General features: G+C 42.9%; 1 protein-coding gene across 6 annotated transcripts in view; it reads right to left on the reverse strand.

Annotated features, from left to right (window-relative positions):
- Positions 1 to 26,963, reverse strand: part of grip1 (glutamate receptor interacting protein 1) — an 82,355-nt gene that overhangs the window by 32,851 nt on the left and 22,541 nt on the right. For 2 of the 6 annotated variants that reach the window (XM_084039190.1, XM_084039189.1), the window contains exon 1: positions 16,159 to 16,369. The exons of 1 other annotated variant lie outside the window; for it this stretch is intronic. In XM_084039190.1, the coding sequence (XP_083895316.1) occupies positions 16,159 to 16,291 (133 nt within the window). In that variant the 5' untranslated portion in view covers positions 16,292 to 16,369. Of the gene's footprint in view, positions 1 to 1,859; positions 1,994 to 16,158; positions 16,373 to 26,963 lie in introns of those variants that run through there. 3 more of the 6 variants (XM_084039191.1, XM_084039192.1, XM_084039194.1) reach the window with 3 other exon arrangements.

Below are 26,963 nucleotides of genomic sequence, written 5' to 3' on the forward strand. Positions count from 1 at the left end.
CCCAAGGCAGAGAGAGAAGCCACTGATATCAGGACCAGGAAGCTCCTCACCATGCGAGGAGAGCAGCACTCTGAGATTGGTTGAGAATAAATGAAAAGATGTGAGAGAAACCCTACTTCCAATAAAGGTCACAACTGTACTTACAACCTCATGACGTCTGCTAGCCTGGTCTCCTAAAAATCACCTTCCCATACAACAAAACGGGCCATTATGTTTTGAGGGAAATGTATTCCTTTTTGATGGATCATAAACTAGTTTCTCATCAATATGGGTGTGTGAAATCAATTTAATTGACTTTTGAAGTCAATTCAATTTTAATTTATATCAGTGACTAAATTAGGTAACAGATGCACTTACAGTAACCCGAACCTCACCAGGTTTTGTTGGTTGTGTCAATTCTGTGATCGTAAAAGTAAGATGCAGTTTGGTTTTCAAGCCTCTGCAGCTGTGGAACCATGGAAGGAACATCAGCTGTTTAGCCAGAAGAAAAGATGGAAACTAGCAGCTCTTGGATAAATCCGGTCTGGAAGTAACACTTTAATTATTCATTCATATGCCAATCAATTGATTCTTGGTTTGGTCTATTACAGATCAAACAATAGCAACAAAATTATATATATATATATATATAATATATATATATATATATATATACATCAAAAGAAAAGTCTTTTTTTGTTTACAGTTGTTTAATCTTCAAATTCTCTGCGTATAAAAGACTGAACTCTCTCAACAAATGAATCAAAACAGCAGAAAGACAACGTGATAAAGAGTCAGAAGCCTAAGTTATAAAATGCACAACCAAACTCAGGACACAAGACTATATTTCAGACAAAACAAGACATTTAAAGATGTCAGCATCATATCCGACCGGCTGAAGGCAGCTGGATATGCCTCTGCAGATTTTAATAATCAGGTCACACTGACCTAAACAGCAGCCAAACGGCCTCTTAAAGCAGCTGGGTTGGACAGAATGTGGCTAATATTCACATTTAGAGGCAACAAGAATCTGCCTCTGGTCCATAAGCAGCTGTCTGACCTTCAACAGCAGAGGTCAACTGACCAAAAACACTTGTGACTCTTCCTCGTAAGCACGGTGGTATTACTACTTTTACGGGAGTAAGAATGAACCAGTGCTTCTTCTAGGGCTGGGGACTAAATCAATACAGCATCGCATCAGAATCTTTTGTGTGACAATATATGTAATACACTGTTGGAGTATCGATATTCTAAACATACTGCATCATTTCAGGACGTATGTAATTGTAGTACTTGTATGATTCCCACCGCTGACGTCGGACGCTCTCACCGACATTCACACCGTTTGAAAAGAGGAGGAACAAACACCTGGAGCGTCGTCACGGAAACGTGCACGCGTTCACTCTGCCCTCCTTTCTCCTCCATTAATACACACCATTAATATTACATTAAACAAAATAAGAAGCGATGCAATCCCCGCTCTCTCTCTCTCTCTCTCTCTCTCCCCTAATCACACTCACTCTAAAGGTCTCTCATCCAAATCAACCTGCAGCCATCGACTGAAGGAATCCATCAGGAAATCATTTTCCACGCCACACACTCAAATGCATGCTCTCTCTCTCTCTCTCTCTCTCTCTCTCTCTCTCTCTCTCTCTCTCTCTCTCTCTCTCTCACACACACACACACACACACACACACAGTTGCCTTTGGTCATAAACCATTATTTCTCTCTCTCTTTTCAATGTCAGCAGTTTAAACCAAATGCCACTCGACCATCACACACACACACTTATGTATTACATGCAAACATGCTTAGCCCTCCATCACACACACACACACACACACACTCTCTCTCCCAGTGTTTCTCTACGTCTCTCTACCTTTGTTCACCCTGCGCAGGATCTGGCAGCGACATTTAAACGACACGGCGATCATGGTGAAGCCGAGCCGAGCGTCGCCTCCCCCCCAGCTCCATGCAGATGCAGCCGCCACAAACTACACCTCCTCTACCTCCTCCTCCTCCTTCCTCCTCCTCCTCTTCCTCTGTGAGCAAGCGTGAGATGGACAACGTCCTCAAACCGAAGCCATCATGGAGACGCTTCCTGAGGCTCGGCTTAGAGAGAGGGAGGGAGGGAGAGCGCTGCAGATGTGAAGCTCCTCCATGAGATGAGGCAGTGGAGGAGGAGGGAAGAGGGAGGGGGGAGGAGGGGGGAGGCAGAGTCTGCGCAGATGGTAGGATGAAGAGGAGGGGGGGATGGCGGAGAGTTGCCGTATCCCCCTGCTGGTTTGTACTGTGTTTCTTTGCAGCTGGATAGAAGGACGGAGGAAGAAAAGGACGTGGATGTAAAGGAGAGGAATAAACAGATGACTGTCTGCAGCTAAAGAGGAGAGAGAAGACATCTGAGAGGAAGGAAGCAGGGAAGGAAGGAAGCAAGGATGGATGGATGGAGGGATGGATGGATGGATGAATGGATGGATGGTAAGGGATGGATGGATGAATGGATGGATGGATGGAGATGGATGGAGATGGATGGTAAGGGATGGATGGATGAATGGATGGATGGAGGAAAAGTAATGAAATGGAAAATGGAAAAGGATGCATGCAGGGAGGGTGTCAATAAAAAGGAGAGAAATAAGGAAGGAAGGAGGGAAGATGTAAATAAAGGAAGGAAGGAAGGAAGGAGGCATGGAGGTAAAGTGTAAATAAAGGAAGGGAGGGAGGGAAGGAAGGTGGAAGGAAGGAAGGAAGGAGGCAGGCATGTGTGTGTGTGTGTGTGTGTGTGTGTGTGTGTGTGTGTGTGTGTGTGTGTGTGTGTGTGTGTGTGTGTGTGTGTGTGTGCTTCAAGCAGTACTGATACACTATAAGAAGTAGCAGAGGTAGTACTGCAGGTCGACATAGCTGACGTTTAGTCTGTAGTGAGTCAAACTCCCAAAACACAGAATCCTATATTTCCCATAATGCCACCAGGATAACTCTGATGATGACGTTACCATGACATCGGGGTTATCCAAACTTGGATAATATATTAGTATGAATTCTTCCAGGAACACAGACGATAAATATATATTATTAAAAACAAACTTTATTTACTTATATATCCCCTTTCCAAGGAAAATACAAAATTACAATGAAAATGAATAACATAAAAATAAAAATGGAGGATTAATGCTAAACTGAAAAAATAAATATTACAGTAGATGCAGTAACAGTACACAAGTTACTTCTAGTATTTTTTGAACAGCCAGAATAGTATCAAATACATATTATACCAGGGTATTATGATGTTATTGTAAGTACTAGAGATGATATTATCAGCTGATTATATGTATCATATACTTTATATGATTATTAATATTTAGACGGTGTTGGTGTATATAAAAGCCAAATAAAAAGGGCAAATAGTTTTATCATAATGTGTACCTGTGAAGTACTTGAGAAAAGTGATATCAACAGATAAAAACACAATTTAATTATTTTATTAAATGTTTTGGTCTTGATGGTATTACTATACTTTGTACTAGCATATAATAAAGCATTCAATCATTTCAACATGGTACTACTATTATTTTTATAGTAGTAATAATTAGTTTCAAAGAACACCACATTTTTTAAGCAAATCTGACTTGGTTGTAATACAGTACAAGTATGTATACTCATAGTTTTTCCCTGCCAGTGTGTGGACCAATAAGCAAACAGCTGTTCTCTGTGATGTCACTGAGATCGGAGCGTTGTGAGTCCTCGATCAGCAGGAAGTGGTCAGACATGTGGGTCAGTGTCCCAGCAGCAGATTACAGGGGATTAATGTGTGTGTGTGTGTGTGTGTGTGTGTGTGTGTGTGTGTGTGTGTGTGTGTGTGTGTGTGTGTGTGTGTGTGTGTCTGTTGAAAGTATTAACAGTGATATTACCATAACTGCACTAGAATGCAGGTGAACGTGCTGCCTTTTAAACACGGGTATCGATCTCTCTCTGTAAACACAGGCATGATAAAAATGTGTTGTTATATAACTGAGATTTTGATTTGATCTGAACTGTGCTGCCCCCTGCTGTTCACACAGGTTATCTGCTGTATCTGAGTCTGTTTCGCCCCCTGCTGGAGACAACATGGCAGCACAGCAGGAAAACAGCATGGCAGGTCAGTGGCCATACTGTATTTATCTGTGCTCACTGTTTATGTATGTATGTTGTACTACTACAGAACTTGCTCAATAGCAGGTTTAAGAGCAGATATTAAACTCAGGATTTATATATTGTGTAAGAAATATCTATCTATCTATCTATCTATCTATCTATCTATCTATCTATCTATCTATCTATCTATCTATCTATCTATCTATCTATCTATCTATCTATCTAGTTTCTGGGAAAATGCTATTATTACTGCTGATATAACAAAAGTAATAGATCATCAACAATAAAACCAGCTGCTATAAATATAATACATAATAATCAATTTATAGTAAAACTACTGCTGCTACACGTAGGTCTACTTCCACCACTAAACCAGGACCAACCAAACCCATGGAGAACCAGAGAGACCAGAACTAACCAAAACTATGTCGAACCAGAGAGACCAGAACCAACCAAAATATGCAGAACCAGAGAAACAAGAACCAACCAAAACTATGTAGAACCAGAGAGCAGAACCAACCAAAACCATGTAGAACCAGAGAAACAAGAACCAACCAAAACTATGTAGAACCAGAGAGCAGAACCAACCAAAACCATGTAGAACCAGAGAAACAAGAACCAACCAAAATATACAGAACCAGAGAAACAAGAACTGACCAATACTATGCAGAACCAGAGAAACAAGAACCAACCAGAAATATGTAGAACCAGAGACCAGAACCAACCAAAACCATGTAGAACCAGAGAAACAAGAACCAACCAAAATATACAGAACCAGAGAAACAAGAACCAACCAAGACTATGCAGAACCAGAGAAACAAGAACCAACCAAAACTGTGTAGAACCAGAGACCAGAACCAACCAAAACCATGTAGAACCAGAGAAACAAGAACCAACCAAAACCATGTAGAACCAGAGACCAGAACCAACCAAAACCATGTAGAACCAGAGAAACAAGAACCAGGTTTTTATAAGAATGATTAATTAATTCACGTATTATTAAGTAATTTAAGAAAAACATTTTCAGTAAGAATAATGACTAATGGGAGTTAAACACGAATACTCGTGCTGTTATCATCAGTAGTACTACTCCTAATACTACTAATACTACTAATACTACTACTGCACTGCTGCTTCCTGTTTATAGTCCCAAAGGTCAAACAGTCGTCTGCATGCATATGAGATTAATAACAGTATAATGAGCTGATGAAGCCCATCCTACTGCTGTCACATCACACATCCCCAACACGCACACACACACACACACACATGCACATGCACAACGGCTGCAGTTGTTACCATGGAAACAAGCTGATGAATAATTGAGGGGAAGAGAGCAACCCTGCACCGTACAAAGAGTGATTCTGAGAGATGAAAGAAGTGTTCACACACACACACACACACACGCACACACGAACGCACGCGCACACACACACACACACGTGCACACACACACACGCGCACACACACACACACACCACAGGTTATCATCACAGCCTCCAGCGTTTCAAAATGTCCAAATCAGAGCACTGACAGTGTGTGTTTAGCATGTAAAGTTAAACACGTGGGTTTGAGTCACCGTGACATCTCCTTATGCAAGCACACACACACACACACACACACACACACACACACACACACACTAATGGTGATAATAACACCGTTCCAGAGACGAAGAGGAGAGGACGGATGTGTAAACCTTTAATTAGTGCGAACAGTCACAGTCGGATTTCAACTTCAAGTGTGTGAGGGCCAGATGGTACAATCCAATAGTTCTGTCATCAACAAACTGAGAACACTTTAAATTATCAGCTGGACTCAGACTCGGCTGGATGCTCTACTCTAGGTATAAACATGGAATTATAAATACATATATTTAAACTCTTGGTGTTATTAGGGATTATTTTATTGTCAACAAGTTCCCTAAAAAGACTGAAACAAACATTTCTTAGTTGATTTGTCAATATTTACTGACGTGAAGTGTCTTTACTAATTACTACTACTACTGCCAATAGTAGCCTAATGCTACAACGAGCACCCCTTGTCTGTTAAAGGAAAACACCACCGCATTTCCATACTGAACTATGTTCTGCTCTGATCTTAGACGAGGTGATACATACCTCCCTCTCCTCTGTGCGTGCACTAAATGGCTCTTGAGCGCACTCCGCGCAGCGCTAATTTGCTAGCATGTAGCTTGTCCTTAGGATCCAAAGGGGGGTGAAGTTAGAAGCGACCAAGCACTTCCACGTTGTCCCTATTTAAATACGGTTACGTGAGTAGTTACACGACCCAAGTTTGGTTACACAAAATGAAACATGCTAATTTTTCTAAGCGGATAACAACGATAACTATATAGTATGGCGGAATAACAACTGGAAGCACTTCGACGTCGGCGCAGTAATATCATCACTCAAAACATGACGGGACTATATACCTTCTGCTTGTTTTCACAACCCTGTACGATGCACGTTATAACCATGATGTTTGATTGTTCACAAACTATCTTACTACAACCTGATGCTTCCTCAACTGTGCACAAACTACTACAGGTAGTGCAGGCGACGGCGTGCAGGTCACGTAGGTTCTATTGACGGAAGTAAGAGGGGGAGCGGAGTGATGATATTACTGCGCCAACGTCGAAGTGCTTCCAGTTGTTATTCCGCCATACTATATAGTTATCGTTGTTATCCGCTTAGAAAAATTAGCATCTTTCATTTTGTGTAACCAAACTTGGGTCGTGTAACTACTCACGTAACCGTATTTAAATAGGGACAACGTGGAAGTGCTTGGTCGCTTCTAACTTCACCCCCCTTTGGATCCTAAGGACAAGCTACATGCTAGCGCTGCGCGGAGTGCGCTCAAGAGCCATTTAGTGCACGCACAGAGGAGAGGGAGGTATGTATCACCTCGTCTAACATCAGAGCAGAACATAGTTCAGTATGGAAATGCGGTGATGTTTTCCTTTAATTAACATGATGGGGTATCTGGATGGGCGAGGTCGAGCCGGAGGCAGAAGCATTTTGCAAACACTGTCTAGTGTTGTCTTGTTGTGGCAAAAAAATACAAAATTGGGCCGTGAGTTACTTAGTAAAGTTAAAGGGATACTTCACCCATTTGCATGAAGCTTTGTATGGTTAGAAACCCGGTAGTATGTTTGAATGGTCGTGCATCATTCCCCCATTTTCCCCAGAGACAGAGATCTCCATGTTTCTATTCTGAAAAAGAGCCTCTGATGACGCAAATATCGTCATGTTGCATCATCGGAGGTTCTTTGGTTAGAGGGGGTACCGTAAGACTACAAAACTACTTCCTCATGTTTTCAATCCGCCTACAGGGGGCAGCACCCACTGAGACTACAGACCTGTCACAGACCAGTGGTGGGACCCACTGAGACTACAGACCTGTCACAGACCAGTGGTGGGACCCACTGAGACTACAGACCTGTCACAGACCAGTGGTGGGACCCACTGAGACTACAGACCTGTCACAGACCAGTGGTGGGACCCACTGAGACTACAGACCTGTCACAGACCAGTGGTGGGACCCACTGAGACTACAGACCTGTCACAGACCAGTGGTGGGACCCACTGAGACTACAGACCTGTCACAGACCAGTGGTGGGACCCACTGAGACTACAGACCTGTTACAGACCAGTGGTTGGACCTCACTTGCAGAAACTAAAGGAACATCCGCCATCTTACTTGGAAGCTGCGGTGCTGTGCATTGTGGGAGTTGTTGTCTTTCATCCACATGCGCCAAAAAGCCTTCTGCCTTTTCTTAATAAAGAAGGCACCAAATTCGAAATTTAGTTTATATTTCGACTACTTATATGACCCGCTTTCAATACAGATTCCTGTTTCCACCAGTGAAGTGTTCCTTTAATGTTTACCAACGGGAGCAGCTTGGCTGAACGCTGACTAAATGACTAGCCGACACACTGATAGAGAAACCAAGCATGCATAGAAAAGGGAACATCCATCATTGAATGCCTATTAACGTTTTATCCTCATCTCTCTAATGGTTTCTTCATGTCATCTTTAGTATCCACCAGGAGAGAATCTTGTTGCAGCCGGGGTTCGCATACCAACAACATACAGAAGACAATGGCATCAACACCATTACAATCAGTTCACAGAGCGCAGGAATGGACATTCATACAGCACCAGAACGACAATGTGCAACTGTACAAATGTGCAGAGGACTGGGAAGTGGAGCTGAGTACAAAGTGTCTGGTGTGTATGCAGCAAGAGTGCTATTAAGTATCTCTATAGCCTTCGGATGAAGGAGCCTCTTAGTCCTGCAGACTGAAGCCCTGAAACGCCGAGCTGAGAGCAGTCACAGTCAGTCATCCAGTATAGCATCATCCATTCTATGGACCGGCCCATTGTAAATGTGACTCCCCCCTGAGATCTTACTGGCCAACTTAAGGCTTCCTGTCTTTATTTAGATTTTAAACCACGCAGTTATACAAAGGTTCAAACTAATTCAATAAAACTTCTATAAAAAAAAGTCATCATCTCAGTAGATATGTTAAAAGAGTTAATTCTTCTTCCAAAATAAAGTCTTTGCTGGACCTTTTTAGATGTGGCACCAACATGGGAGTCAAAACACAGTTTGTTGTCAAGATACCCAATACCCAGAGAGTTGTAGATATCCACAAGATCAATATCTGCACCATTTACAACAGTAGGCAGGGTGCTACCTGGGGACTCATCACACCAAACCACAAAGTCCACCACCACCGACCCGGATCCTGGACTTCAGGAAGGCTGACCACAACAGTGTCGTCAGCAAACTTCAAAATGAGTTCAGTTGGAATCAGTGGAACCAGCAGATGAATAGAGCCGGTTAATGTTAACTCTCACACACTGCAATCTTTTAATTAAAAAAATCCATTATCCAACCGTTCTTAACACATATAGGAATCTCATGTTCTCATGAAGAGACACGTCCGACTGGACTGAACACTTTAGAGCAGCTCAAACAAACGTATAACAGACGAGCATGAACAACACAGCTGGTCACCACTTGTTCTTTTAGCTTATTAGCGATGTTTCCTCTCCATCTTTGAACCGATTATAGAGAAGCTCACCGCAACCTCGGATCACAGTTCATTTTACCTCAAAGTCATGTGATCAAATTTCAATTTGGAACTCAACTTCTTTGATAAAACACATACACACAGCAATATGATATTTTGTGTAACTACTGTGGGGGGATTCCTGTTTGCATGCAGGCATTCCTTTGTGACGTAATCCTGACATCAGCTGTAGAAGGCTCTATAATACAAAAACTATTATAACTACTCCTAAAACCAAAACATCAAAATGACAGCAGGTAATGCTACTAAAATAGTCAGTGGTAGAAGAAGTACTCAGATCCTTTACTGTAGTAGAAGTACTAATACCACACTGTGGGGAAAAAAACTCAACTGCAAGTAAAAGTCCTGAATTCAAAACTTTACTTCAGTTAAGGTATTTAAGTATTATCATTGATGTTGTTGTGTGGTCGTGATATGGTGTTGTGTTTATGTCCTTTCATTTATTGATTGATTATCATTTCTAATGTTAATATTTGTATTATGTGTATATAATATATATATATATATGTGTGTGTGTGTGTGTGTGTGTGTGTGTGTGTGTGTGTGTGTGTGTGTGTGATACAACAGTCCATGTCGTGGTTTCATACTTGCTAGCTTGTCGGATGGCACAGGTTAAAAAAAAGAGTTTTATAAAACAGAAAAATGTTTTCAGCTTAGTTCATTCATTTGAGTTTATTTAGCTTAAGCTGCAGGAGTCTAGTGAAACACTTCTTCCTTCAATGTCCTAGAAAAGTTGACCATTACTAAAAATTAATGTCAAGGGTACGAAGGGAACATTTTCATAGAAAATGTTAAATATCTCTGAAAATATTAAAGGTATGATAATTAAAGAAATAGTGGAGATATCCTAATTGAGATGAACGTTTTGCTGTGGAAAACCGGGAAGGAGAAGGTTTATAATAATAAAGTTGTAGAAAGCATATGAATGCCTCCAGGGGTAACACCAATATGTTTTTTGCCTTAACAGATTGTCTTTAGTTGCTCGATTTGACCATAATCAGAAGAATAATTTATAATAAAAAATCTAAAAGTAACTCCTCCCTTCAGCTACTGGTTTAATCTCCATCATGTTGAACACAGGGCCGGTTATGCTAATGAAATCCTCCTTTAAAGCATTAATTAGCAACATTTTTCCATGTCAACAAGCTTCACATAACACATGACTGCTGAGAACCACAGCGATCTGAACTCTGTAGAACAGTCGACATCATTTCACTTCATTGATGTGCAAATTTATGTATCCTAATGTTTCAACACGTAATGAGATCAGCCAGTGTGCAGAGAAGATGGCAGAGCAGACAGACTCAGAGGCAGCTGTCTGCTTATGACAGAGGTGACATTACTGATGGAGGCAGTGATGTCACCTCCTCACAGTGACAGCTTTGACCTATGAACTGTGAACTCTGTTTTAAAATCATCAAGATCATGCAGTGATCTGCAGAACTAGCCATATGGATTTTTACAACCGTTATATTTGTTTGTAGTTTTGCATCAATATGCAGTCAGAGGGTTATGCTACATCGTAAACATATTAAATGTGTTTAACGTGGCAGGATGGTCACATGACCAATCATAACAGCCAGGTCCTCACATTTAAAAGAGGAACATATTATAATATTTAATTTCAATAACAAAAAAATAAATACATTTGTCAAAAAGAATTGTCTCGACAAATGACCTTCGGAAAACAAGTCGCTTTGGAGCCAACACAACTCACATGAGTGACACAATTGTTTGTTTGACTCCCAAAACTACAACACAATAATTCACCAAATCATCAAAATATGCTTGAAACTTAAAATGATAATTAACGATACTGGTATCACTTTACTTTTTGTTACCCGATAACGGAAATTCACACCAATCAACATATTGTGAGTGTTTGCAGCTGCAATTTGCGCACCGGCCGACTCGGACACTCGCCGATCTGTTTATAAATAAACCCAGTATTATTTTAATCACTTGTCATTATTGCTGCTTATTACTTATGAAAGACACATTGGATTTAGTGGCGGGACACCTTCGCCACGGGTCGCTTTTCGTTTTTTATTTTCCAGAACGTGTCATAAGGACAAATGATCGTTCAACCGGTTTGCATAAATAAAACCGGTTTAGTTCCGTACACCGAACCGGACCGGTGAAACTGGAAATCAGCCCAACCTTAAGGTACGTACCGGCTTATGGTAGTATAAGAAATAGCAATGAAATTGAAATTCATGCACATGGACATGACAGGACGACAGAAATGACAGGACGACAGAGAAGATGACAGACAGGACGACAGAGAAGATGACAGACAGGACGACAGAGAAGATGACAGAGAAGATGACAGACAGGATGTCAGACAGGACGACAGGCAGGACGACAGACAGGACTTCAGACAGGACGGCAGACAGGACGACAGGCAGGACGACAGGCAGGATGTCAGACAGGATGACAGACAGGACGTCAGACAGACAGCAGAGAGGATTACAGACAGGACGTCAGACAGGACGACAGATGGGAGATAGGCAGGACGGGAGAGAGGATGACAGACAGGACGACAGACAGGATGACAGACAGGACGTCAGACAGGATGACAGACAGGACGACAGACAGGACGGCAGGCAGGACGTCAGACAGGATAACAGACAGGACGACAGACAGGACGTTAGACAGGACTTCAGACAGGACGACAGACAGGAGGACAGACAGGACGTCAGACAGGACGCTAGAAAGGACGACAGACAGGAGGACAGACAGGAGGACAGACAGGACGTCAGACAGGACGCCAGACAGGACTTCAGACGCGACAACAGACAGGACGTCAGATAGGACGACGATGTGCAAATAAAAAATCAAAAGTTAGGTTCAGGAAAAATGTCATGGCTGGGCTTCAAATAACTACGTTCAGGTAGGTTTAGGCAACAAAATGAATGTTTTGTAAGTAAGCATTGACAGACAGGCTCCAGCTCAACTCTTTTGATTGGACAGGTTTTTTTACAGTCCTGCCACGGCCAAGGATGACATTTTTTTACTTTCTTAATGTATTGATTGCTATCGGCATGTTACGAGGATTTCAAATCATATAACAGAACGTGTTTCTGAATATTATACTCAACCTTTAACTGCAGGATACTGGATGAAACCTGGAAGTGACACGTGAGCAGGTTAAATAGGACGAACCAGACCAACGGCCCACTAGAAGCAGAAACACTAGAATCACACGAGGATGGCCTGAAGACTGTGTGTGTGTCTGGGTCAGTCAACCGGCCTTAAAGTGCCTTCATATAGAATCACACGCTGTGCTAAACACTCTCTCTCACACACACACACACACTCTCTCTCTCTCACACACTCACACACACACACACACTCTCACACACACACACATTCATATACAGTAGGAATAATAAAGTGTCAGTTATTATTTTAAATCAAACGTGATTTTTTACTTTCACAAAGATTCACAAACATGTTGGCATGAAAGCATTTTGGGGCTTTTCAGCAGCAAAAATAATCACATTTCTGCACAAATGACCAAGTGTTGTGATGTTTATACCAAAGTGAATCCTGGTCCTCGTTTGCTCGCAGCTCACCACCACTTTATATTCATTGTCAACAGCTGAGTGGACAGCGAGGGCCGGTCTTTACGGTGAGTTCAATACGGCAGATTCCTCTCTGGAGGGAGTCAGACGGAGACGTGAGCCAGAGTTCACCCATAAAAAGGCTCCAGATACACGATTTCTGCCTGTGATTGTTATGGCTGCACTAAATGAATACATTTACTTACTTACACACACATTTACTTTACACTTGTAATTTGTAAACCAAGTTATTTGCAAACTTAGTTTCAGACATAATTCGTTTCAAACTTTGTTATTTGCTGAGATGATTATTTGCACTTATTTTAGTCTAGTTATTTACAGACTTACTTATTTGTAGACTAAGTTTCAGACTTAATTAGAGTTGGTTATTAGAAAACTTAGTTAATATGAAAATGTAGGTATTTGTAAAAACGTATGTATGCAACAACAAAGTATGCAAGTTTTTCTTCAAATTTAGGCTAATAATTAAAAAGTCATAATTACTCTGTCGTGATTTTTTGAGCCATTATGGTTAAAGTGTGTGTAGAACCCTCGCTGGTTCTGCTTTTGACCTGCGACTCTAAAATCTAAAGAACAACAGCTGATAGGGATGCTGTGAGTTGGACTGGTTCATTAGTGGAGAAGCAGCGTGGTCGAGCTGAAAAGGCAAGCAAACAAGTCAGAGGTGCAAGACGTGACATGTTGAGGAGACTACAACTCCCACTGAGCAGGGACGTCTCAGGTCTGATCTCAGTCCTGTTGGAGCAGGTTGAAGTTGAACACGGAGCTCTGCAGGTTGATGATACATCCAACATTTCAACATATTGCAGAGTTTGATGCCTGACTGCATCAACACACAGCTAACGTCTTTTCCATAGCAGAGGCTAATGAGGCTCATGGGTATTGTAGTATTCAGTGTTGGTTCACTTCACATATGACAAACACCTCCATCGTGTGCTTCAAATAACCCGGCGTGCTAAAGAGGACTGAAGGTGTAAGAAGCTGACAACACATCCTGGTTCCTACTGTTCATCTCTGACATCACTTCCTGTTTAATACAACACAACAACCCAAACCAACCAGAATCAAGAACAGCATGTATAACACGACAGAATACACACACCAGAACTAAACATCATCGGTAACAGTCGAACTGAAACAGGAAACACATTCAAAGCAGAATCCAACATCTGGATCACAGTCCAGATGTGAACTGAATCTCAAAACACTTGTTCCACTGCTAATGAACAGAAACTCCACACGGTGCCTCTGATGAGCGTCATTTGGGAGTTTGTCAAAATATAATAATTTCCCCTGATGTTAGCAGAGGCACCTTTCTCTTTCTTTTCCCTGGTATGAGTCACAATCAGGTGTCAACCTCCAGGTCGGAAACGTGAAGCCAACGCTGAAGAGCCTTAAACTTGCAGTCTCCCTTTGGGCCATCAGGGGGCGACTCCTCTCTGGTTGTATAGAAGTCTATGAGAAACTATTTCTCTCTTGATGTATTATCTCAGTAAACATTGTAAACATGAGTTTATGGTCTCAATCTCTAGTTTCAAGTCTTCTTCAATCCAGCATGATGTTCATTTAGTCCATTATGGTCCATTTAGAGTCCACCAGACCAGAAAGCAGGGGATGCTTTAGGGGGCGGGGCTTACCTGCTGATTGACAGGTCTCTACCACGCTACCAATGCAGATAGCTACTAAGATGACTTTAACACTTAGCTGTAAAGTTGACCTTGCATTATGAAGCTGACTTTGTTAGCAGATTCCCACCAGAATCCAGATGAATCCAGACCCAGTAAGGGTGCTGCTTGGGGGGCTGCTTTGATGTCTTTATCAGATCCATCCGTCGCTCCTCCGCAGCCCAAATATTTACATTTACATTTACATTTACATTTACATTTACATTTAGGTCATTTAGCAGACGCTTTTGTCCAAACGACTTACAATAAGTACATTTGTCAAAAGAAGGAAACAAAGAAACCACAACGTATCATTGCCGATAAAGTAAGAGCTAAAAAAATAGAACAAGTGTTAGGTCCTGATCTGAGTAAAGTAGTACTTCAAGAGCAACAGCGCTAAGATCAGAGTGCTATAGGTAAGGTTTTTTTTTTTTTGGGGGGGGGGGGGGGGTTGTTAGTGGGTCATGCTATGTAGAGTCGAGGTGAAGTCTGAACAGGTGAGTCTTGAGCCTTTTTCGGAAGATGGCAGTGACTCAGCTGTCCTGACATTAGTCGGGAGTTCGTTCCACCACTGAGGACCAGAACAGAGAAGAGTCTGGACTTTGCTGAGCGACATTTGTTTGATTTCAAATATGGTCACTTCCTGATGGTGACAGCCAAAATGCTGAACTCCAAGCCCCGATGTCAACGCCCACTTCTTCTATGCAGACTACGGTCACAAGAAGAGAATCAATCTGTAACATTAAGTGAAGATCAGCTTTGAGTAAATTACAAGGTCTGCTATTTTTACTTTATTCACGCACTGATGATTTATGATGGCCTTATTTAAGATTGCTTGTTTTTAATGTAAAGGGGTGTATTCTATCTGTGACGCTATGGAGGTATGGGTTTCATTTGTTTGCATTGCCAGCGGCTTCATGAGGTGGTGTTAAAGGCCTTGACCTCGCCGCCTCCTTCGGTCTCGCTTCACCCTCCGCCCGCGGGCGAGAACGGGGCTCTCAGAGCAACCGCCATTAGTGGGAGGAGCTTGAAACACGGAGCCTGCATGCTGTTTGGGTGTTTCACACGGATACAACCATGAGTATGAATACATTAGTTCTGGAGAACGAATGACTCTTTGCAATATATATTGCAGAAAAAGATGCTACTGAAGATTACGTTGGTTGCTCTTATAAATGCAGTGCACACGACATTCTCACTTCAACACACATTTTGCTGGATTCCAAAAGAGAACCTGGACCAGAACCAGGAGAACAGCAGCACAACAGACAACAAAACCAGAAACTGTACGGAAATAAAGCAAGAGATGATACATTAATAAAAACAAACCGAAAGCAACAATCAGAAAGATGTGTGTGTGTGTGTGTGTGTGTGTGTGTGTGTGTGTGTGTGTGTGTGTGTGTGTGTGTGTGTGTGTGTGTGTGTGTGTGTGTGTGTGGATGTGTTAACATTGTCCACATTCCTTTCCACTTCCTCCCTTGTTATTACCCACAAACCACCTGGCCAACCTGTCACCTGGATATCTGAGTGTGTGTGTGTAACCGAGCAGCACTTCGCTAACGACCTTCATCTATAATACAAGACCTTACACACACACACACACACTTCTGATAATCTGTTGATAAGTCGCTCTCTTACAGCAGCACAAAAACACAAAGCCTCTCTCTCTCCAGTGTTTCTCTATAGGACTCACTCACTCAGTAGGTGTGTGTTGTACTTGCTAGTGTAGTAGTAAACGTCTTCGTATCCTTCCTGGTAATCGTCATCCGCTCGGTACCTCCTCCCTCTCCTCCTGCCCAGGAGGCGCAGCAGGGCCAGGAACCGCTCCATCACCAGGACCAGGTCCCAACTGGACCGACCCGGGCCAGGCCAGGCTATCAGCTCCCAGCAATAACGAGGTAGTCCACAGAAAGGGAGAGAGAGAGCTCCAGTTTCCTCCTCTACACTCACACACACACCTCTGTATGTCACACACACACACACACACACAGATCAGCTAGTGTGCAGCAAACACACACACACACACATCAGCTAGCGTTCAGCAAACACACACACACACACACTCGCATGCTCTTTGTATTCTCTGCTCTCTCTGCAGCCTCCCTCTCCTCCTCTGTTCCCGTCTTCTTTCGGCTGCTGGTGCAGCTAGCCGGGCTCGTCCAATCACAGGGCTCGCAGCTCACACGCACACACACGCACACACACACACATCACTCCTCCACCTCAGCACTCCATTGTGTGTGAATGTGTGTGCGCACACTGTAAATGTGCACTTGAAGAGTCAGCAGGGAGAGGAGAGCTTCCATCCTTCATTAACTCCTTCCTTCCTATGCTGCATCCTTTCTTTCTTCCCTTCCCTCCTTTGTTTCTCCGATTCTTCCTTCTTTCCTTCCTCTATCCTTTTCCATGTTTTCTGTTTCCTTTCCTACCTTCCTCTCCTCTTTGTGCACACACTTTTAACCAGTGAGGGGGAGGGGAGAGTTCTTCAGGCATGTGTGTGTGTGTGTGTGTGTGTGTGTGTGTGTGTGTGTGTGTGTGTGTGTGTGTGTGTGTGTGTGTGTGTGTGTGTGTGTGAATTCCAGAGAGTGGTCTGTAACTGAACACTAGGAGGGATAAGGAAACAAGGAGATGAAACAAGGAGAGGAGGAAATTATAAGAAGAGGAGAGAAAGCGGAGAAGAGGAAACAAGGACAGGGAAAGGAGAGGATGACTAGGAGGAGATAAAGGTGAAGTGGAAGAGAGAAAACTAGGACAGAAGACAAGGAGCTTAGGATGAAACACAAGGAGGAGGAGAGGAACCTATGACAGGTGGGAATGAAGGAGATGAACCAAGAGAGGAAGATGAAAGGAAACAAAGAAAAGAAAAAAGCTCAGAGGACACATGATAGGAAACTAGGGAAACAAAGAAGATGAGGAAGAGGAAAGGAGGGGATGAAGATGATGAAAGGAAAGGACCTAGGGAAGGAAACAAGGAGAGGAAACCAGCAAGAAATAGAACTTGGGAGGAGATGAGGATGAAAGTGTGAGGACACAAGGAGAAAGAAGAGGAAACAAAAGAAGAAGAAGAGGGGAGGAGACTAGGAGAGAAAGAACAAAAGGGGACGAGGAAGGCAGAGGAATCAATGAGACGAGAAGGAGAGGAAGGTGAACGGAAAGGGAGAGAAGGATAAAAGGAAATGTGGAAATGAGGAAAGGAGAAAAATAGGAGCATAAATGGAAGGAAACAAAACTAGAAGAGGGGAGAGATGAGGAAGAGAAGGAGATGAAGATGAAAGAGCCTCGGCAAGGAAAATAAAAAAGTAGGAGGAGAGGGTGAAAAGAAAAGTAACAGAGGAAGGAGAGGACACAAGGAGGCGAAATGAGAGGAGAGGAAAAGAAGGAAGAAAAGGAGATGGGGAGCCGGTCCCAATCATCATCATCATCATCATCATCATCATCATCATCATCATCATCGAGGATGACGAGAAGAGACGGCGGATCCTTTAAAGGACGTCTTTATTTATTTAGAGCCATGTTTTTATTTCGTGTCCATCAGTCTGTAACTGATCAGGAATCAGTTTCTCAGCCGTGGGAGGAGCTACAATGTGACTGTTGCCCTGGGAGACCGTGACACTGTGCTATGTAAACACCTGGTTTCTAGATTCATAGAGGAGGTGGTCTGCAGCACTGGTTCACTGGCAGCCCGATACTGGTTACAGTGGAAGTATTAAGTATTAAGTATTAATTATGTATCTGGCACAGAGGAACAACAGCTGTGGCCGACTGAACCAGGCCCTTCTGGTATGTGGATCAGTTAGCATATGACAGTTATGAGCTTTAATTATTAATATGATATGAATGAAAGGTTATCTATAGAACGTGATGTCTGAAAATGACGTGAAGAAAAAAAGAAGAGGTGTCACTGTTGGAATTTGTGGGGACTACAAAAATAAAAACCCAGTTGAGTTGAGAAAAGAGGATCTGCATTGGTTGGGTTTACTTAGCGGATATTGATCCTTTTAAATATGCCCAGATATATCTACACTGTATGTTTAGAGATAGTCATGTCAAGAAGTTATGGATGACAACAAGCTTATCCTTGAATTTAATTTGCTTTATTTTTTATTTTAAATTTTTTTCATCTCTTCATTTAATTCCCTTTTTCTAGCTAAAATAAAATGTTTTATGTTTCTTTTTTGAAAATAGACAAAGTACTAAAGAACATTAAACAAGAGACATGTGATTTACCTTATTTTCCACCCATTGCTGCTGGGCAGATAGGTAAACTGTTAAACATAATACAAAAGACTCAGGTAGTCTTGGGTATGACTGAGAATCTTCACAGATAAGACAGCAAACAACAATTTGTTTCACAGCATGGTGTTGCTAAGCCCGGTTAACTGCTGACCCAAGCAGCATGTCTGTAGTGACCAACGTGGGTTAATGTTCGGCTGCCACTGTAATTTGTCTGCGTCTACCCCATGTGGATCTGGCCCTGAAGGCTGTTAATGAGGCTCCATGTGGTGCAATAAACCTCCAAACGCCTCTTAATGCACCACCCAACATCTAATCATCATCTCCAATGAATTGGCTTTGGCTTCAAGACTAACGGTGGTCCTCAAGTGGGGAGCCAGTAATCAACTGTTCTGATGGATGGAAGTGGCCTGCCTTACGTCAGAAAACAAACTCAAATTGATTTAGGAGCAAATAATTACATTATTCCTTAGGATGAATGTGAAAGTGCTGTGTAGGAATTAAGCCTTTAAGATTTAGCCCAGAAACCTGAAAATGAGTCCGTTTCACTTCCCGTTGAAGTCAGTGTGGTTTGTGTTTTTGTTTAGATACACGACACAAAATGTGTAAGTATCATAATTATATGCCAAAGTTTATTTTTTGCAATTAAAACAATTCAATGGAAAAATTGCATTGGCTTTTCTCCTTTTCAATCCAGCATGATGTTCATTTAGTAAAAATATGGTCCATTTAGAGTGAGATAGGGCGGGGACCTCGCAATTGACAGGTTGCTACCGCAGCCGCAGCCTCGCTACCACGGCCTTGCATACAATGCTCCGCTACCACGGCCTCGCAACCATGGCCTCACTAACAATGCTCCGCTACCACGGCCTCACTACCACGGCCTTGCTAACAATGCTCCGCTACCACGGCCTCGCAACCATGGCCTTGCTAACAATGCTCCGCTACCACGGCCTTGCTAACAAAGCTCCGCTACCACGGCCTCGCAACCATCCATGGTTGCAAGGCCGTGGTAGCGGAGCATTGCTTCGCAACCACAGCCTTGCGAACACTGCTCCGCTACCACGGCCTCGCTACCATGGCCTTGCTAGCAATGCTCCGCTACCACGGCCTTGCTACCACAGCCTTGCGAACACTGCTCCGCTACCACGGCCTCGCTACCATGGCCTTGCTAGCAATGCTCCGCTACCGCGGCCTTGCTAACAATGCTCTTCTAGCAGAGCCTTGCTAACAATGCTTGACTACCACAGCCTTGCTAACAATGCTTAGCTACCAAGGCATCGCTACCACGGCCTTGCTAACAATGCTTCGTGACCACAGCCTTGCTAACCAGACCTCACTACTGCAGAGATTTGAAAATGGTGACGGACAAAATCCAATGGTGCAGTGTTTCCCCTACCATTGTACAGGCCTGGCCAGGCCAAAAAAAAAATATCAATACGCCAAAAATAAGCTACCTATCAATTCATTCATAAATCAATAATCATTTACATTAGGAGCGCCTCCGCGCAGCACAGTAGACTTGCTCCGCAAGATGCGCGGCCGCAACAATCCTCGCCGCGCGCTCCCGCTACGTTCTTCTTCGTGTACTTTACACGCTTGATATTGTTCTGATGCCGTTCCGCCTCGTCAAACCACCACGATGCCGCTTTCTACTTTGAAAACACGGAAAGTTGACACTGTATTTTGACAAGCTGTTGCACTCTAGACTCGTGGTGTGAGCGGAACCGGACCGGTACCGGAACCGGACCGGTGCATTTATAAGAAAAATGCCGCTGTGTTTCTCCGTCCAAAATCCGCTTTCCTCGCGCTGCCTGCTCGCACAGATCCGCTCGTGCGCACATTCGCTGATGCAGGTCGAGTGTTTAATATAAATATATGCAGAGACGGCGCTCCTTCAAAACAACATCAAGCCATGCGTGTGTAGTATTAGGACGTGATGACGTTTGTACAACCGGCTAACGGGCCAAAGCCCGTTTGGGCTGGAGCAGTGTGAATGCAAAGCCGCGGGGGACCCCCCTGGGGCAATCGTGCCGAGGCACGCTACTGATCGCGCCCTTAGGCAGCCTATGTTAATAAAATAAGGATTGTTTTTGATAAGCTGTGGAACTCTGAGTTAACCTATTTCTACCTGAATTTCTATGAACTATCAGGCTGTTGAGTAAACCTATAACTTATATTTTACTTGATAAAATAAGACAATATATGCACTCATATATCGTTATAGTGTTTTACAGTATCTGTAGCTATTAATGTGATGCTCATCATTTTCCAGACATATTTTTCCAGCCCCTAATTTTGGATCATTTCCATCAACCGGCACCTTAATAAGTCACTCTCCCCTTGAATCCTTGAAAACCTTGAATACACTCTGGTTGAACAAAAATGTTGAATGCAAATATAATAATTGCAGAATTGCAGACTGCTTGCTGTGCCACCTGACTTAATCCAACTGCACCAGTACACCATCCCACGCGTCTCGTCTGTATAAGGTTTTTTCGGCGGGTACCACCGGGCCTGAAAAAAATTCTAGGGGAAACACTGTGGTGGCATCCAGTTGTACCTAGTTGCACCCTGTCGTGTAGCTTTTGGTTGCACAAAACCAAGATGGTGACAGTCAATTAACAAGACAATGAGGGCTGCAAACCAAGATGGCGATGGCCAAGATGTCGAACGTAGTCGGCAAACCAGTGGGCGACATCACCATGACTCCACTTTTTATACTTAGATGTTCCATTGTTGGCATTCTGTGGACAGCGAACGAAGAATTTCATTGTACAGGGAAACGTTTCTTTTCTGTGTAGATGACAATAAACCCTTTGAATCTTAGTTATGGCATATCCAAGCATTAACCATAGTGGTGCAAGTTCAGAAAATGTTTTTATTTTGGGAGAGAAACCACCTACAAGTGTTGTTCTACAACACATTTTGTAGTTTCATTTCAAGGTCTTGTGGGCTGGTTACTATGTAGGCTAATCCATGCTTTTCCCACATAGCATACTGAATGCTTCCCCATTCCTTTATGAATGCAGCTGAATCTCCAGCAGCAGCTCATCCAGGAGGCTCCCATGTGGAGCCTGTTGGCCGAGGACATGAGAGCTGGAGGTCTGTGGAGAGCAGACTGTGATCAGAACATTATGATCAGGCACACAGGAGGACGAAGAACCAGGTCACTGATGCTTTCATCCCAAATAGAATCAAATACACCACCAAGATATAAACAGGGTCAGATGATCTGTTGGTGTTTCTGAGCAGAAACGCCGTCACGACGACAGAATGGGTTTCATGTTGAAGCTGTTTAGTTTGGTTCAGACTGATGCCGTTGGTCTATTTATAGCGGTGTGTTTTGTTATATCGTTGATTTCAAAAGCACTTCAATTTATCTGCTAGCCGTGAACTGTTAAGCAAACGATCGTCTCTTAATAGACTGCAGCACAAACCTTCTTTCTGTTTAAATGTGGTGTTTTATGGAGATCAGCTCCACTCATACCATTACATTTATAGTGTTTATCGTAGAATTAGATTCTGTGGCGGCTGGATTGTTTCTGTTTTGTTGCAAAGTCCAAAAGTCGACATGTATTGAAGGAAATAAAGATGTAATCATTTCAAACATGTTTTATCTCATATTTAATGAAATACTCAGCTTTAATCTCTATTTGTTGACTTTTAGCCTTTCAAAAAAATATACTGATTCTATTCATTTAAGAATGTGATTTCATGATGAAATATATATTTTTTATTCATATTGATAGATTGTTGTCATGAGTTGGTTGAAATCAAATATTGGCTTTTGATATAAAAATAGCCCTGTGATAGACTGGTTACCTGTCTGTCTCTACATGTCTCCCTGTGATAGACTGGTTACCTGTCTGTCTCTACATGTCAGCCTTGTGATAGACTGGTTACCTGTCTGTCTCTACATGTCAGCCCTGTGATAGACTGGTTACCTGTCCAGGTGTACCCTGCTTCACCCAATGACAGTAGGGATCAGCTCCCCGCAGCCCTGAATACAGGATAAGCAGTAGATGATGGATGGACTTAAAAATGTGATTAGTCATCAGAATTTGATTTCCCCACGTGGGTCTGATGATGTCAGCATTGCTTCACTTAAAGGAGAAATCCGGTCATTTTTGACCCCATTTCCGTTGTCCCCAGGGTCATCCCGACTATTCGAAGCAAAAAACCAGACAAAAATTGACGTTGCCTAGCCCGAGATCTGTACCTGCCTGGCAGCCTTCCAGACTCGCTCCAATGCTAACCCATGGGGGCACGTTATATCTGCTTTCCTGGGACTCAGAAAACAATTCCAAGACCTATGCAACACAGGTTGGGTCCGTACGAGACACCACGGCGCTCGTTTAGCTCAAATAGTGTGGCAAAACGACATAAATATGTGTGTTCTAGCATGAAGTTACTCACCTCAAATCACCCCGTAGACATTAGCAGTAGCCGAGCGCCTGTCGTCCCTCCCAGTCACCGCAGAAACGAAAACGTTTTCCTCGTAGTTTTGATTTTGTATCCATAAAGAAACGATTGCGCTGTGCAGTCGTCCTGTCCGTAATAAATCCATGAAGCTGTTACGTCCATATGTATGACTATGTTACAACATAGCAACGATAGCTTCAGCTAGTAACGTGCCGGGCGCTCGTCCGTCCCACTCACCACAGAAACGAAAACGTTTTCCTCGTAGTTTTGATTTTGTATCCATAAAGAAACGATCGAGCAGTGCAGTCGTCCTGTCCGTAATAAATCCATGAAGCCGTTATGTCCATATGTATGACTATGTTACAACATAGCAACGACTGCTTACAGCTAAACAGTAGCCGAGAGCCAAAACAATGCAAGTCTCGCGCAAGTTCCCGTCTGCCGTTCTCAATCTGGAGCTGTTTTCAAGCCAGTACAGTGAACTTTGATCTCACTCTGTTGATGAGAGACTGCAGTCTGCACACGCGACACGCGACTCCCACTCGTGCTGTCAACACAACTAGCCTACTGAGACTGCGTGAGATTTGTTGTCTTTGTAGCAGGTTCAACTGTCACACAGGCTAAGCAATCTTACTATGTAGGCTAGCGCTAGTTACACTGTCATATGGACATGACGGCACTGCTCGATGCAAAGAAGTTTGTCACTCTACTGGCTTGAAAACAGCTCCAGAGTGAGGACGTCGGCAGACGGGAACTTGCGCGAGACTTTTGGCTCTCGGCTACTGTTTAGCTGTAAGCAGTCGTTGCTATGTTGTAACATAGTCATACATATGGACATAACAGCTTCATGGATTTATTACGGACATGAGGATTGCACTGCTCGATCGTTTCTTTATGGATACAAAATCAAAACTACGAGGAAAACGTTTTTGTTTCTGCGGTGAGTGGGATGGACGAGCACCCGGCACGTTACTAGCTGAAGCTATCGTTGCTATGTTGTAACATAGTCATACATATGGACGTAACAGCTTCATGGATTTATTACGGACAGGACGACTGCACAGCTCGGTCGTTTCTTTATGGATACAAAATCAAAACTACGAGGAAAACGTTTTCATTTCTGCGGTGACTGGGAGGGACGACAGATGCTCGGCTATCTACTGCTAATGTCTACGGGGTGATTTGAGGTGAGTAACTTCATGCTAAAACACACATATTTATGTCGTTTTGCCACACTATTTGAGCTAAACGAGCGCCGTGGTGTCTCGTACGGACCCAACCTGTGTTGCATAGGTCTTGGAATTGTTTTCTGAGTCCCAGGAAAGCAGATATAACGGTGCCCCAACGGGTTAGCATTGGAGTGGGTCTGGAAGGCTGCCAGGCAGGTACAGATCTCGGGCTAGGCAACGTCAATTTTTGTGGGGTTTTTTGCTTCTAATAAGTCGGGATGACCCTGAGGACAACGAAAATGGGGTCAAAAATGACCGGATTTCTCCTTTAACAGTCAGTGTAAACAAGAACCAGACTGCAAGTCTAAGAAACAAACTACAGCTATGAATATCACACAGTAAAAATAATACTTGCAGTAAAATTCCTGCATTGAAAATGTTCCTCCACTCATACTTGAGTATAATCAGTCAAACACAGTCAAAGTATGAAACTGTAACTGTTCTACTATTATATATTCATATCATTAGATGACCATGACTCATCATTCATGTAAACTACTGTTGTATCGGAGCTGGAGATCATTTTAGCTGTGTTACTGTCAGGCAGTGAGGCAGTTTTCTGTCTGTCAGGCAGTGAGGCATCATGGGATACGAGACAACAGGAGTCAGAGGTCAACACACACGCACACTTGAAAGGTCAGTGTTCAGAGGGTGTGTGTGTGTGTGTGTGTGCTTCCTGTCTGTTCATGCATACGTGTGTGTGTGTGTGTGTGTGTGTGTGTGTGTGTGTGTGTGTGTGTGTGTGTGTGTGTTGAACTACTTTACCAGCAACACAACAGCAGCTGTGGGAAGTGGAGCAGTCACCATCAGGTGTGTTGTTTGAACAGGTGAACCGCCTGAATACATTTCATAAAAATATTGTTTTCATGCATCAGAGGCGCTGATGTCGACTGATGCTCCAGACCTCAAACACTCTCCTCGTCGTTCCCAGGAATGTCCCTCTGCTGGGAACAGAAGCTGTCAGGTTCCAGCTTGACTAAATTCAATGTTAACTACCCGCATCACTGGCCCGAATCAGACCACAGCATTATTATTATTACACATGACATCATCAGATTTGCTCAGTGAAGTTCATTGAGCTGTATTCCCATGTAGACGTGGAGGTTCATCAGGTCTCTGTACTAGGGGTGTGAATCTTTGGCTTCAAAGCGATTCGATTCGATTAACGATACAGTAGCTGGCGATTCGATTCGATTCAGTAACTTGTAACCAAAATTCTATATCCATGAAATAAACATGCAATAATGCGAGTGAGACTATCTGTATTCTTCTGAAAGGTGAAAAAATAAACAGACCACAGAATTACTTATTTAACATATTTATTCTATAAAAAAGGGGTCCTGCATCATATTTTATGCTGAATACAAAAATGTAATGCTGTTATTTTCAAAATTTTTCAGTAGACTACATGCTGGCAGGAGAGAGTGTCTTAAACGTATTAAAACATTAATCATAAGTAAGAATCACGATTCATCCGATTAAATGCATTTATATCGATTATTGGTGAAGCCAAAACAATTCATTCTATTTATTTATTTTAGCAGATCGATTTAGTAGAATCTATAGGACTGACAATCGATTCATCGATTAATCGAATGAATCGTTACACCTCTACTCTGTACACATGTGAGGTTCTATGGTAGAGTTCTGGGAGACCACAGACATGTTGTATCTGTGACGTCATGAGGAGAATCTCAAAGCTGATTGGCTTTCACGCCACAGCATCAAGTAAATGGTCTTTGCGCTGACTTTGTATGGACCAGCACGGCGTGATGGAACATGGAGACAACATGGATGTTATCGGTCCTGCTGTATCTAAGGCACATTATGTATGGTTTAGTTTCATTTAGGTCAAACATTTGTAACATGATTGAAATAAATAAAAATACCATTAAATTATTATTACTGTCCACACATTTATCAACGCAGTTCCAATTACTATATGTCTGCATGAAAGTCATTGTTAAATATGCACATATCGTTTGTTTTCATGAATTGCCGAGGTGTGTTAAATGTTGCTCTTGCAAAGAATTGTGGGTCGGCGTAATCTCCTTTCCTTTCGCATAGGAAGGTCCGTTGCATCCGATGCTAAAGGAGCTCTGAAAGGAAGCATTGGAGCTCCTTTCTTTGCATTTAGAGAATCAGAACGGCTCTTATCATGGCGGCCACTTGTTTACTTCCAGGTCACTTCTTCAGTTAGGAACCTTCCTAAGCAAATAGACTATTCCACCGCAGCCGGGGTCTGGGTTCCTGCTGGATCTGGGACTTCAACGTGTACAAAGCAGCACTAGTGGAGATGGTTGGTGTCTACATGGAGGTAAGCCTCTCTGGAGCATCGAGTGCTATTGACGCATATCAAGCCAAAAGATCCTGCGGTCACACCAGCGCCACACATTTAAATGTATTTAAAAATGGTCAATGTCTCTGAGAGAATATCACAACATAGATCTTGGTTGAGAAAAGCCTGATTTAATCTGTAAAGTGAGATCAGTTTCGCTGTTAGCTCAGCAAAGTGAGGGAGGCGTCACCTCGTTTCTCAGCCCTGCTAACCTGTGAGACTTCCCCGAGGGCTTCAACACCCCACAATGCTTCACACTGACAGAGCTGACAGCAGG

Source organism: Eutrigla gurnardus (genome assembly GCF_963514095.1).
Source record: "Eutrigla gurnardus genome assembly, chromosome: 21".
NCBI lineage: Eukaryota > Metazoa > Chordata > Actinopteri > Perciformes > Triglidae > Eutrigla > Eutrigla gurnardus.